Below are 12397 nucleotides of genomic sequence, written 5' to 3' on the forward strand. Positions count from 1 at the left end.
TCAACTCTTAAGTGAACTGTTGAAGTTAAACATGCCACCCAAACAGATTTCTCAGAAAAATTTACAAAGAAATATGAAGACAGAAAATAGTAATTCAAATATTTTTGACTGATATCGTCCTAATCACAGCAGGATATTTTTTCTAAGCTTGTTCTTTACTGCTGGTGAGGGAATAACACAAAACTCTGAGTTATCTTTATTTGGAAACCAGGAAAATGTTAATTTATCAGAGCCTGTTCAATAATGTCACCTCTAGGTGGGGCTGTCGAAGAAGCCCAGGTGTTTACTTTGAACACCTTTACAAAGTTTACTATATTTAGACACTTGCTGTTTTAAAGTGTCAGCTTTAAAGTGCCTTTTATTTTTGGTAAAAGAAGAAAATGGAAGGGGATCATGATGAAGATAAAGCCTGATGTAAACAGACATTCCCCTGCTGTGCTGTGGGGAAATCCACTTTAATTATGGGAGAGCTGCTTCTGTAAACGTGTGGGAGGGAAATCCTCACGTGTAATCTGAATGAGTAACTGTTTCCTAAACGTGTTGCTAAACAAATCAAAAGCTGAAGCATCCCCACAAATTACACTAAATAACAAGGCTCAGCTCTGATCTGACAGGTGGGGGTGAGTCAGCGGTGCAAAAAGTGGGTATGCAGTGGATGCATCGCATAGGGTCGCTGCACTAGAGGGGGCGCAAAAACGATGCGGGGATTTTCTTTCCTAGCCAGTATGCTATGTACTTATCAGCTGTTTGTGTATGAAATGATCAATAACGGAGGAACAGCACTGATTAGGCGCCCCTCCCTCCTGCCAGCCGCTCTCCCCTCCCATACAGGTAGCTAGGGCTCACATCCCTTCGAGAACGCACTGAGACGCGATTTATTTTTTAATTTGTAAATAAATTTCTTATAAATTCTGCAGCCAGGTCCTTCTCAAACAACAAGGTAATCTGAAAAGACAAGTCAAGCAAAATGTCTGTGTGAAGCCAAATTTAAGGAGCGTGAATTGGAATATATCAGAGAACAAAAATATTTAATGAAACGGCTTGATGAGGTGGTCAATCTAAATCATAAATTATTTGATAAAGTTAAACAGCAGAACGATCTCATAAGGAAAGTACCCACAGAGAGAAGACAGCGCAAGAAGTCAATGGTTTCTGTTCAGGTTCAGACAGATTGACAAGACAACTCAAAGCAGAAACCAGTCTACCAGTCTGCTTCAGCACAAACAGAGACGGATGTACAGGGAACCGGCTCACAATTAAAACCAGTCTGTCAAACAATTTCAACCCAAACCAAGATAGATGAACTGGAAACCAGATGTCAATTCAAACCAGTTTATCAGACGATGTCAACACGAACTGAGCTCTGTTTATTGCTGAAAAACCAGCCCTCTGAAGCACAACTGAATGGACATCCGGATCGGCAGACCAGGCTATTGGAAACCCTGAACAATGAAAATGTTTCTGGAGCAAATGATGAACAGCAAGAAGTTTCTATATCAGAAACAATTGGGGATCAGACAGCCGGCATCGGAAATTATGTTAATTTGATTTTAAAACCATTGTCTAAATCTGAATGCAAGAAACAGAGAAAGACGGCAATGGAAGCTGAACTGGAAACCGTTGCAAGACCAATAGAGACAGATCAAAACTCAGTCCCAAACACTAAGACACCAAAATCTGACTCAGAAATAACACCAGAGATCCCTCAGACAGTTTCTGAACAAATGGAGACAAAACTTTGCACAGTTTCAGAAGACATAACAGGCAAGGTTCATGAAGTTTCCACAGAAGGACAGAGTGGCCTAAAGGAAGAACAGAGAACATCCCCTCCACAGATAGAGATTACATGACAGGAAGATCTAATCCAAACAACATCTCAGGAATCTGAAAGTCAAGCAGCTGAAGAATCATCTGAGGAGAACAATGTCTGCGAACAAGAAGAGAGGCCGAGGAAAAAGATCTCACTGTGGAGGCAAATCAAGATGGCCTTAACTCCAAAACATCGGCGCCAGTTCAAGGACAGACCTGAAGTCCATCCAGGGTAGAGTCAATTAGATATTAGATTTAAAAGGGGGCTGGGGCCATCTGTGGTTTGGGTGATTGGCAGGAACTGGAAAAAGAGCTGCTGTTAATTGGACATTTCAATATTAAAAAGGCAGAACTGCACGGGGGGAAATGTCTCCCCCTGCAGGTCTGGGTTCTCTCCAAGAGATCTGGCTTCACCCACATTTAACATCAGTACTCATGTTCATCCACTGTTCATCCACAGGAACCTTACATAACAAGTAAGGTTCCTGTAGAATTGGAAACTTCAGGAACTGGAAAAAGAGCTGCTGTTAATTGGACATTTCAATATTAAAAAGGCAGGACAGCACAGGGGGAAATGTCTCCCCCTGCAGGTGTGGGTTCTCTCCAAGAGATCTGGCTTCACCCACATTTAACATCAGTACTCATGTTCGTCCACTCTAAGATTTTTATTTCTAATTCAAACAGAAAAGCAGACAACCACATTTATTAATTATAGGGAGATTTAGAGAAAGAAAATGTAAACAACGTGGAACAGAAAGAGCTATCTATCTTCCTCTAAATCAGCTTTTCGATTTTTTTCTACCAAACTTTCAGCTTTTCTAAACTCAGACGTTTCTAAAATATTCCTTGAAAATTTCTGAGTTTTTTAACTTAAATTTGCTGCTCCTTTCTGTTCTGTGGCCCTGACACGCCGTTGTCTCTAGCTGGCTTTCACATGTGAAGTGTTTTGGAAACCTTGTCTCTGGAGATCAAACAAAGCTTTTGGGCTTAATGCTCGGCTAATCTGGGCTGGAATATAATTACACAACGCTGCTGCTGCTGGGAGGTTTGGCAAGATGGTTCAAACTTTATTGGAGGAGACGTTTGGGGAATTCCAACCGTCTCCATCCCAAATCATAATAAATAGGAGGAAACCTGTTTCCAGACTCATTATTTTTCCTCAATAAGTGTTAATACATTTGTCCTGTTTTAATTTAACAAACATTGATCTGATAAAATATGCTTAAATTTATGTTTTTTTTTACTAAAAATCCACCGACTCTGTTAAAAACAAGTAAAAGCTAGAGAGAGATTGTGAAACATTCCTGGGATTAAGTCACTCAGAGATTCCCAGGGAAAAGCAGGAAGGATTTTATTCTGTTGTAACTCTGAGCCACAAATTTGCTCTGAGTAACCTTTAAAGTCTAGACACCGTCCTACTCCTCTTCACTTCCACTCCCTCTCTGCCTCCTTCACTCTTCATCACCTTCCTCTGCAGTCATCATGTCTCCCTGTTTCTCTGCTTTATCCATCATTTTCCTCCTGCTTTTCCTCAAAGTTCACAGCAACAACTGGATCCCAGGTGAGCACAGATTCACTCATCACTGTTTTAATAACTTTACTCTTAGAAAATGTTTTGTTTTTAGCTGAAAGAAGCAGACAGGATGATTCAGCATGTTGGGAATCAGGCTGTAATTTAATCTTTTGATGTGTTTATAGCAGCTCAGGTGGCAACAAAAGATGGAGACCAAAGAAAAACACCTCAGAGCTGTTGTTATAAATAATGCAGCACAGACTGACTGATCAGATTGCAGCAAAGACGCCTTCATACAAACAGAGTACAGAAGATATAGATCCAGTCAATTTTTTTTTCAAATATTTGGCAATAAACAAGTAAAAAAAAAAATTACAGATTAATCTCAGAGTGTTTCCCACCTGTTAGTCCGGGTAGACTCAGTTAAATCTGGAACCAAAATAACAACATTTGTTACATTTTCAGCAGCTACGGTTCTCTTTCACACTGCACTGTGTCAAATTATCCGAACTCTTTGCTTGTTCCCTTCCTTGCCTGTGGGGGCGCTGCACCAAGAACCACTTAAGGAAACGACACAAAAACCTCAGAAGAAGACACTGAGCGCAACTTCCTTCTTCACAAACTAAACAAAAATGGAGTTAAGCGGTTATAATATTTCTCTTTTGTCATATAGTTTTCAGCAGAAGAGTCAAAGGAAAGAGTTTACAACTAAAGAAGAAACTGAAGAGTTTCAGGCAGTTGATCCATGCTGTCCATTGCAGAAACCAACATTCCTCTGATTTCTCTTCCACAGTTGAGTCTTATCCGTCTTTGTTGGGATTTGAGATTCCAGAGATTGACGGTTCACCTGTCGATGAGACCTGCAAGATTTTTGACACGGGATCTAACATCAGTCCAACAACAACCAAAGCAACAACCAGGCCTGCCACCGCAAGGGTAAGGATTCCAAGGTATCGTTGGTTTCTATCACCAACGATAGAAACCAAACGTTGGTGAGCCTGGTGAAAGTTTCCACAATGAAGTCCAGAGAAGACTTGTACATCTTGTTTGTGTCACACTATTTAAATTGAGATTTTGAAGCTGCACAAATATTTTCTGAGGTGGAATTCGCTGTAGGGTTGGCACATACAGACAGATACAGAATAGTGTATCTTTCTTTGTTTTTGGCTGCCATATTGGATCCCATAGATGATCATTGATTACTATGTGGAGGATCAGTCAGTTTAACCATGAAAACATTTTCAGTGCCAACATAATTAAAATCAGCCATCTATGGTTTCAAGATGGCTGCTATGGAATAGAAGATAGCCACCATTTTTACTTCAACATCCTACCTACAATTAATACTTTAGAATAAAGCATTAAACTATAGAATACTGCTGTTTGTTTCAATTTCAATTACCATTTTGCTTTTTGCTTAGACATAACCACAAAACTGGATCACGAGTTTGAAAAACTATAACCACTCTGCCCAAACCTCATGAGACTGACCGCTTCTGAAATAAATACATACACAGCATCAGATTTAATAATCTAGTATTTGTGTTAAATCATTGTTAGAGGAGTAAACATTTTGTTATTTGTAAAACTTCACAGCAGGTCATCAGAACCCAAAAGCCCGTGGCCCGATCGTCGGCAAGGAGGCCGGTAACCAAGGCGCCAATCAGGAAACAACCAGCTGCTGGAGGACCAATCAGAAACCACAACACCAACCAAGCCCTCAGACTCCTCCAGCAGCTGCTGGCCAATGGCAGAGGGCGTTCGTCTGGCTCTCAGCCAATGAGGAGCCTGAATGTGATGTCGAGCAGTGAGGAGTCAGCGCCAGCCTGGAGACTTAGGGCCATTACGTCAGAAGATTCAAGTGATGAGTCGTAGGATTAAACCAGGAGTATGTTTATTTCTTAAGTAACTTAATATCGATGCTAAATACAGAAACCAGTGGGAAAGTTTTCAGTGGACCCACCTGTTGTAATTAGTTTATTTTATGGGTTGGATTTCTTAAAGTTTACAGAAGTTTCAGTTTTTATACATGTGACCAACAAAACACACCCAAACATGGTTTTTTACAGCTTATTTATTGCTGATTTCTTTGGGGGAAAAGTTGCATTAGTTGTTTTACAGTTCCCTGTGTTGTGCTTTATCACGAAAATACCAAAATAAATAACTCATCAGCAGTTTTCAATAATCAAAGGTTGTTAGAGGAAATGATAACTATAAATGTGTTCTCATACTCAAAGTTTAACATTTTAGGAATTTAAAGTCAGTATTTGAAGTATAGTTCAGTAGTGTTTACGTCACCATGATTAAATAATAAAAAAATTAAAATCAGTATAGTTTTAATGGGAGAGGGAACTCCTTTTACTCCATCTGTTTTGGTGTATTTGTGCTGAAGTTTTGTCCATATTGTCCTTCCGATGGTGGACTGGGTGAGACTGGAGTCTTTTCTGTCCTCTGCTCCTTGGTAGCAGCTTTGCTCTGTTTAGCTGAGAAGACATTAAACATTTTATTTTGCTTCTGGCAAGGTTTGATGTACAGCTGGAGATGTGAATTAGGCACTTTATAAGACAATAATAAAAGTTTTATTTTATTAAACTTAAATTATATGTGGTTTCTAATAGTTTTCCTCTAATGCTGCGTTTTTACTGAGCGGTTCGTTAAATTATTTTGTGTTTCCAGTTTTATGTTTTTGTTCTGGGTTTGACATGCAAGTTTCTCTATGTTTAGTTTTCACAGCGCCTCAGCTACCTGAACAATGTGATTGCTGAACATCCCCATGATGTTTATACTTCCATTTAATTGTTTGAACAGATGGACATGTCACCTCCAGGAACAAGGAAATACATCCACTTAACTCAAATGTTTTGTGTATTAACGTATCAGAAGCTTAAGATTGCTTGAAGACCTAGTAATGTATGTGTTTGTAAACTTATGTCCTTAAAGAAAGTAACTTTAAAAATCTGTAATAACAACTAACCTAAAATAGAAAAGGAAAATGGTCAGATTTAGTGTAGGACAGAAAGAGTTTGCAAAAATGTGTCCATACCTTCTTTTCCACTGAGCTCCGGCAACACCGAGGTTCTTACATCTGGGAAATGGACGATGTTTTTAGACCTTTCACTTACAAAACTCTTTTCTGGTGCCTAGAGAGACAGAAACAGTTGATATAAGTTATTAGAAATATCCTTCTTGGCTGTAAGCTAGAAAGACACCAGTTCAAACTACAACCTGCAAGGTGAAGGACCTTGTGGCCTGGTTCAGTCCAAACTGTTGGTCCTGTCGACCATGACCATAACATATTGGTTTAACTAAATTCCTACAACATACAAAAGGAACAGCAAGTCATGTATAACACTTATCCAACTGTTCAACAAGCCTCTCATTGGATTGTGCGCGATTTAAGAATCTGACAAAAAAACGTTCCCTCAACTTTGCTAGTGCTAGCTTTGGGGTAAGTTTGGCTAGAAATATTGACTTTACATTGATAAAACAAAAAAAATCAAGTTACAAAAACACAAAATAATCAATATATCAATACAGTATATCAAAAGCAGTCGGACTGACCTAGCCGTCCAGCTAGGCAACATTTAAAAAGACATCTAAGTTTGAGTTTGTCCAACCGGCCAAGTCAGATTCATGTTTTCAACTACTGGACAAACATTTCAGGAGTTCTTGAGAGAGGAACTGCTTACTCAACCCTCCCACTAAGACAATGGCTCCTCCGGCCTCTGCGCAACAGATGTCATGATCAGACAGTGGGGAAGCAGGAGGAGGATGTCCCGTTAGACCGTCAGTTCCCGAAACTACACACACAAAACCCCTCAAGGTCCTATACACCCCACTAGACTAAGTACAAGCTTTTCGGACAACACAAAAGGCTTTTCTTTAGACCATTGAAGGGTTGGAGGGTCCAACAAATCAGCCTTATATCTGTGAATTATTCTTAGCTGGGTCAAAATTTCAAAGGCAAGTACACTGAGAACTACCAAAGACTGTTGGTCCCGGTATGAAAACGTCCCCCCTGAAGGTGATCGCTGGCAGCAGACCTGTTGGCACTGGAGACAAAGATGGAAGGGGTAAGGGTCTTGGAAGATGGAGGGAGGTGAAGGAGATTGGTAGCAGGTGCTGGAGGAGGAGACGGTGTACATAATTGGGCTACACTGTGATTAAATTCATCAGTGTCTGTAGAGTCCCTTTCATGAAGGCTAAGACTTCTCGTCAAAGCTTTGTGATCCACAGAATCAGAGGACATATTTGTGTTATTTTCTTCTAGCTTGTTGCTTTTCTTCCTTCCATCTGGAGTAAATGCAGTTCTTTGATTCTTGGGGTTCACCGAGAACCTTGTGTGATCACCCAACAGTTGAGACATTGTTGGGTTCTGATTATGGTGGAAAATGTTCAAAGACTTTGCATCAAATTTGAACTCCTGACTGCTATTGTTCCTTTTGTCAATAGGTGACCTTTCGGGAAGCATAAAGGTTTTATTCATTAAGGCATTAGCTGTTGAACTACTGGACACAGAAATGGCTGAATCCTCTTGGTTCTCTTGCACTGAATCTGTCAGAGCTTTTTCCACTGGTAAGTTTTCATTTGGCACAAGGGTTGATGTAGCTTTTTCTTCTGCTGCAATCATGTTGCTTTGCCAACTAGAAAAATAATGCTCTGATGAATCAGGATCTCCATCTGAAACATGGGCCAACCAAATAGGTTGAGTTGGAGTTTCTGTCATTGGATTCAGCTTCAAGAATCTGTGATACTTCCTAACATCCTGGTCATCAGTAGATTCCTTGTCTTTTGAAGGAGTCTTTGTTTTTGAAAGTGAGATTCCTTGAGGTAGGGCGGACAGGTTGTGGGCAGCACTGGTTTCTGTAACAGGCATAAATGACTGTTTGGAAAGATCTGCAACAGCCCTCGAAGGACTGAATGAGGTGTTATGAGTCTGTTGACCACTAGTTGAGATAGTTTGGGATTTCCTGAAGCTTTTTTGTTTGGCTTTCAGACATTCAGAGGAGTCGTGCTTTGCATTGGTTTCCAATATCTCAATCTGAAACTTTGATGCCAAACTTGTCTTTCCTGACTTTGTGGCATCGACCATTGTTGGGGTAGTAAAGTCATTGAAGGACGGTAGAGGATATGTAGATGTTACACTTGTGTCCGATTCCAAAACGGTTTTGGGGGATAAATTTAAACTTCGACCATCAGTGATGGAAATTTTGGATAATTTACAAACTTTTAAGGTAAGGTTGCTTGAGTTCCTCACAAACTCTTCGTTTGTCTCAGATTTAGAGGATTCTCCAAGGAGCTTCATGGTTTTCTCTTTGTCCGGGTCACTGTAGTCTATGTCTTTGGCCTTCTGAAGGCAGTCTTTGCTTGAGTCTAGAGACACTTCAGGTTCATTTTTAGGTTTTGTTGCTGCTGAGCTTTTCTTCTTTAAGCTTGCAGCTTTCTTGGTGACATTTGATGAGTCAGAGAGACAGATTTTAGTTGACTTTAAAATCTCAAACTCCTTTAACTCTGAACCAGGTGTTTTTTCTGGTTTCATTGAAAACTGCTCTGTGTGATAGATGTCCTTGTTGCCAAATGTTTTTGGTTGTTTGGTCATAAAAGATTCATTTGTGGTATGAATAGATTTAGACAGCTTGGACGGTTGTTTTCCCTTTGTTTTCTCTGTCTTATCCTTGTTTACTTTCTCTTCAGTTTCTTCTGATTGTTTCTTGTCTTTGTTTTTGCAGTTTTTATCATCCCCTTTATCTGTTTCTGGCAGTGTCGTTTTTGGTATTTTGGGAAGTGTTGAGTTTTCTCTGTGGTCTTTTTGAATTTTAGTGTTCAGCTCATCTAAAAATCTGTGCAGACAAAAAGAAAGATGCAGGAATTTTTGACTATATAGAAGATAAATTCAAGCATTTGAAACTTATTTCACAAAGCAAAGGTAAAGTATACCTGATGTTGAAAGAGTCTTGAGTAAAGAGAAGATGCTCTAACAGGTCTGAACACTGAGCTCGTATTTTTGGGTCCCTCTCTAGACATTTCTGAGCAACAAATTACGGTATAAATTATGTAAATTATTTGGTCAATTAATACCAAAACAGAATTTTTACTTAACACTTCATTGATTCAAACTGTTGGATCGTCTTTGGCATTTACTGATAACCAAACTGTGCAATACCTGTGCCAGATCAAGGGCATTTGGTGGAACTTTGGGGAAGCGTTGTTGCAGTGGAACAATTTTTGAACATTCAGGTAGTTTAACTCCAGAAAAGACAGGATTTCTGTAAAATAACTCCTGGTGATGAGCCGTCAAGCTACCTGGAGGCAAGGAGAATGTATTAATAAAAGAATAAGAATCAATATCCTGATGAGGTAACAGTAGGAGCTTACCAAAACATCTGACGATGTGGTATATCTGGTCAAGGTCGGAGTCTCCGGGAAACAGAGGATGTGCGGTCAGCATCTCTATTAAAACACAACCCAGCGCCCAAACGTCTACCGGTCTACACATACAAACACACCTACCAGTTATTGTTTGGTATTCATAACATCCCACAGGAAACCAGAGCAGTGCAAAAATACCTACTTTCCATACTTGATGTCCCCTACGAGCAGTTCGGGAGCTCTGTACCAACGAGTGGCTACGTAGTCGGTATACACAACACCTTCAGAGGGCGATGCAATGGTTCGGGCAAAGCCAAAATCACACAGTTTGACCACACCCTCTTGAGAGATGAGGATATTCTCAGGTTTGATGTCACGATGGACGACCTACACAGGATCACATATTTCCATGACATATTTATTGGAAAAATAATTTAATTTGTGACTTTAAAGCTGTGAGTCTTGATGAGAAACACTAGCCTGGACCTCTGAACCTGTGGAGTAAATTTAATTATCCTTGATGCCAATTTTGCTCATGTTAAAAAGAAGCTTTGAAAGTATTCCTTACATCTTGCTGATGACAAAAGTTGACAGCTCTAAGGATCTGGAATAAGTACTGCCGACAGGTATTAAAGTCCAACCCGCTTGAGCACTGCTGCAGTTCATCCAGAAGCGTCCGGTCCACGAACTCAAACACCAGATACCAGCGACGACGGCGTTTCCACACCTCCAGGAGGTTCACCAGATTGTCGTGACGCAGTTGCTGTAAGATTCAAAAGAGAGCAGAGAATGTAGATGCATGTAGTTTTTGTCTTTCACTATAATTAACACTTTGACCATCATGGTTTCCAGTCAAAGGTTTTTAACGGGTCAGGCGTTCACAACATTTCGACCAACTCAAAGCAACAGGTTAGTTTGTGAGAATTTGAGCTTGTTTGTCTTGTGGTTGGCTGATTATCTCAGTGTTTCAGCACCACTCATGTTTCAGGCTCAGTTATTCATTGACCGATTGACTGAACGGTTGATGGGATGATTGGCAGGTACCCGGAGCAGCTTGATTTCCCTGAGGGCGATCTTCTTCACCGTCTCATCATCATCCAAGTTCAAGAATTTCTTGATGGCGACGAGGCGACCGGAGTGTCGATGACGGCACTTGAGCACAGTGCCGTAAGTGCCCTCCCCGACCGGACCCAGAGACTCGTAACGCTCCATCAAAGTTTTGTTCTGAAGGACAGAACAAAGCTTTCAAGTTATTTGTATCAAATTAAATAAAAAAAGCAAACTTTTATTACACATATTGAATATTAGCACCATGCTTCACTCTTTATTTTAGTATATCCTCCTCAAACGGCCCCTTTTAAGGACTTTCTTTTTATGGTTTAATTTAGTCTTGATCACAAATTCTGAAGGCTTTGAGGATCATCCTGCTTTTTCACTCATCTTTACTCTAGTAATATTACTGCTTTAGTAATAAAACTGCATTCCGATGAATGTTTTTGTTTGTTTGCTACTTAATACTGACCTATGAATTATTGAATAACGTCTTCTAAGCTAAAGACTCTAGAGCTTTAGTTTGGACTGGTAATAAAAAACCAAATATTCAAATGTTGAACAGTTGAATATTTCAGCCCTTTCTTAGTCACAGCCAATTCATATTCAATGTTTTCAATTTCCATTTCAATAAAATCTTAGAAAGACACTAATATGGACCAGGTTAATAATAAAAATATCAGAAATTAAGAAAATACTACACTTTTGATAGGAAATAATGGTGAACATTAATGCAGATTCATTATTATGCCATTATTACATTTGATTTATGAACTAATTCTAGAAAATAAATTACACTGAAATTACAACAATAAAAAAGACAAAGTAAAGTCTTTACTTTTGAATATCTTGTATCAAATTACCTTTTTTCTTTATAACAGTTGAAAACTGATTTTTAGACAACAGAGCTATAAATAAGACACAATAAGTTACTGCGTGTCCTAAAACCACATGATGGAGGTTCTATGGACTAAAACAGGAAAAAACCAACAAAAACAAACTCACCACGTCACCGACCTCAGCGGTTGATCTCAGTTTGTCGCTTTAATCTGCTCCATCAACGTAAACACCTGAGTATCCGTGTCTTCGTTGTGTGTGTGGGAACGTGTCAGAGTCACCTGAGTACACGGCCACGCAGCGGCGAGTGTTTCAAACGACGCGTTGCCACGGCAACACTCCCCTCCCGCCCCGCGCTGGTGACGTAATTCGAGAAAGAAAGAAAAAACGGCTGTTCCTCCTGGAGGCATTGAAATATGAAATAAACTGATTAATTAAACAACTTTAAGGCATTTTACCTTCAATTTAACATTTGTAGCAACTATATTTTAGTTATTCATCACAAGTAATAGCATGAAAACATAAGAAACACCAAATTCTGGCCCAATTTAGCGGCTTTGAAACGGTAACGGTCAGTTTAATTTAGCCTTTTAGCGAATGCCTTTGCCTTTCGCGATAACATTTTTCACAGTGAAGAAAAATTTTATTTTAATAAAAGGTTCAACTAATGTTCCAAGTTGGAAAAGTGCATTTTTATAGCTCTTTGAGGGTCTTTTTAGTCCCGAAAATGTCAGATGAATACATCTATCCACCCATTTCTTCATCTGCTAAAACTAATTTTATAGACATTTTTTTAATCTAAATGTCCAGCAGATGGCA

General features: G+C 39.5%; 1 protein-coding gene and 1 long non-coding RNA gene across 6 annotated transcripts; both read right to left on the reverse strand.

Moving 5' to 3' along the window:
* Nucleotides 1–3144: 3144 nt before the first annotated feature.
* LOC106962941 (uncharacterized) lies at nucleotides 3145–3845 on the reverse strand. The gene is made up of 2 exons (XR_001428080.1): nucleotides 3724–3845; nucleotides 3145–3434 (listed from the first exon to the last, which is right to left on the reverse strand). It is a non-coding gene; the product is annotated as an uncharacterized LOC106962941 (long non-coding RNA).
* A 1806-nt stretch (nucleotides 3846–5651) lies between these two features.
* On the reverse strand, nucleotides 5652–11909 carry LOC106962938 (sporulation protein kinase pit1-like). Of its 5 annotated transcripts, none has more exons than XM_015057608.1 (11): nucleotides 11759–11909; nucleotides 10736–10915; nucleotides 10260–10454; nucleotides 9894–10078; nucleotides 9694–9828; nucleotides 9486–9621; nucleotides 9260–9348; nucleotides 7306–9162; nucleotides 6548–6635; nucleotides 6366–6462; nucleotides 5652–5805 (listed from the first exon to the last, which is right to left on the reverse strand). In XM_015057608.1, the coding sequence occupies exons 2-11, from the start codon at nucleotides 10901–10903 to the stop codon at nucleotides 5681–5683; spliced, it is 3075 nt and encodes a 1024-aa protein (XP_014913094.1). In that variant the 5' UTR covers nucleotides 10904–10915; nucleotides 11759–11909; the 3' UTR covers nucleotides 5652–5680. The 5 variants fall into 5 exon arrangements, with proteins under 5 accessions (XP_014913094.1, XP_014913097.1, XP_014913096.1 ...); XM_015057611.1 differs by having other exon boundaries at nucleotides 9486–9625; nucleotides 9698–9810; nucleotides 11747–11909; XM_015057610.1 differs by having other exon boundaries at nucleotides 9694–9810; nucleotides 11747–11909.
* Nucleotides 11910–12397: the final 488 nt, after the last annotated feature.

The sequence above is a fragment of the Poecilia latipinna genome, unplaced genomic scaffold, assembly GCF_001443285.1.
Source record: "Poecilia latipinna isolate Pla-1442-1.1 unplaced genomic scaffold, P_latipinna-1.0 Scaffold1475, whole genome shotgun sequence".
Taxonomy (NCBI): Eukaryota; Metazoa; Chordata; class Actinopteri; order Cyprinodontiformes; family Poeciliidae; genus Poecilia; species Poecilia latipinna.

Coding starts and splice junctions, on each gene's coding strand:
- LOC106962938 (XM_015057608.1), bottom strand. CDS start 10,903: ATGGAGCGTTACGAGTCTCTGGGTCCGGTCGGGGAGGGCACTTACGGC. Junction 9,829..9,893: donor GGGGACATCAAGTATGGAAA/GTAGGTATTTTT, acceptor AATAACTGGTAG/GTGTGTTTGTATGTGTAGAC. Junction 9,622..9,693: donor ATCGTCAGATGTTTTGGTAA/GCTCCTACTGTT, acceptor GCCTCCAGGTAG/CTTGACGGCTCATCACCAGG.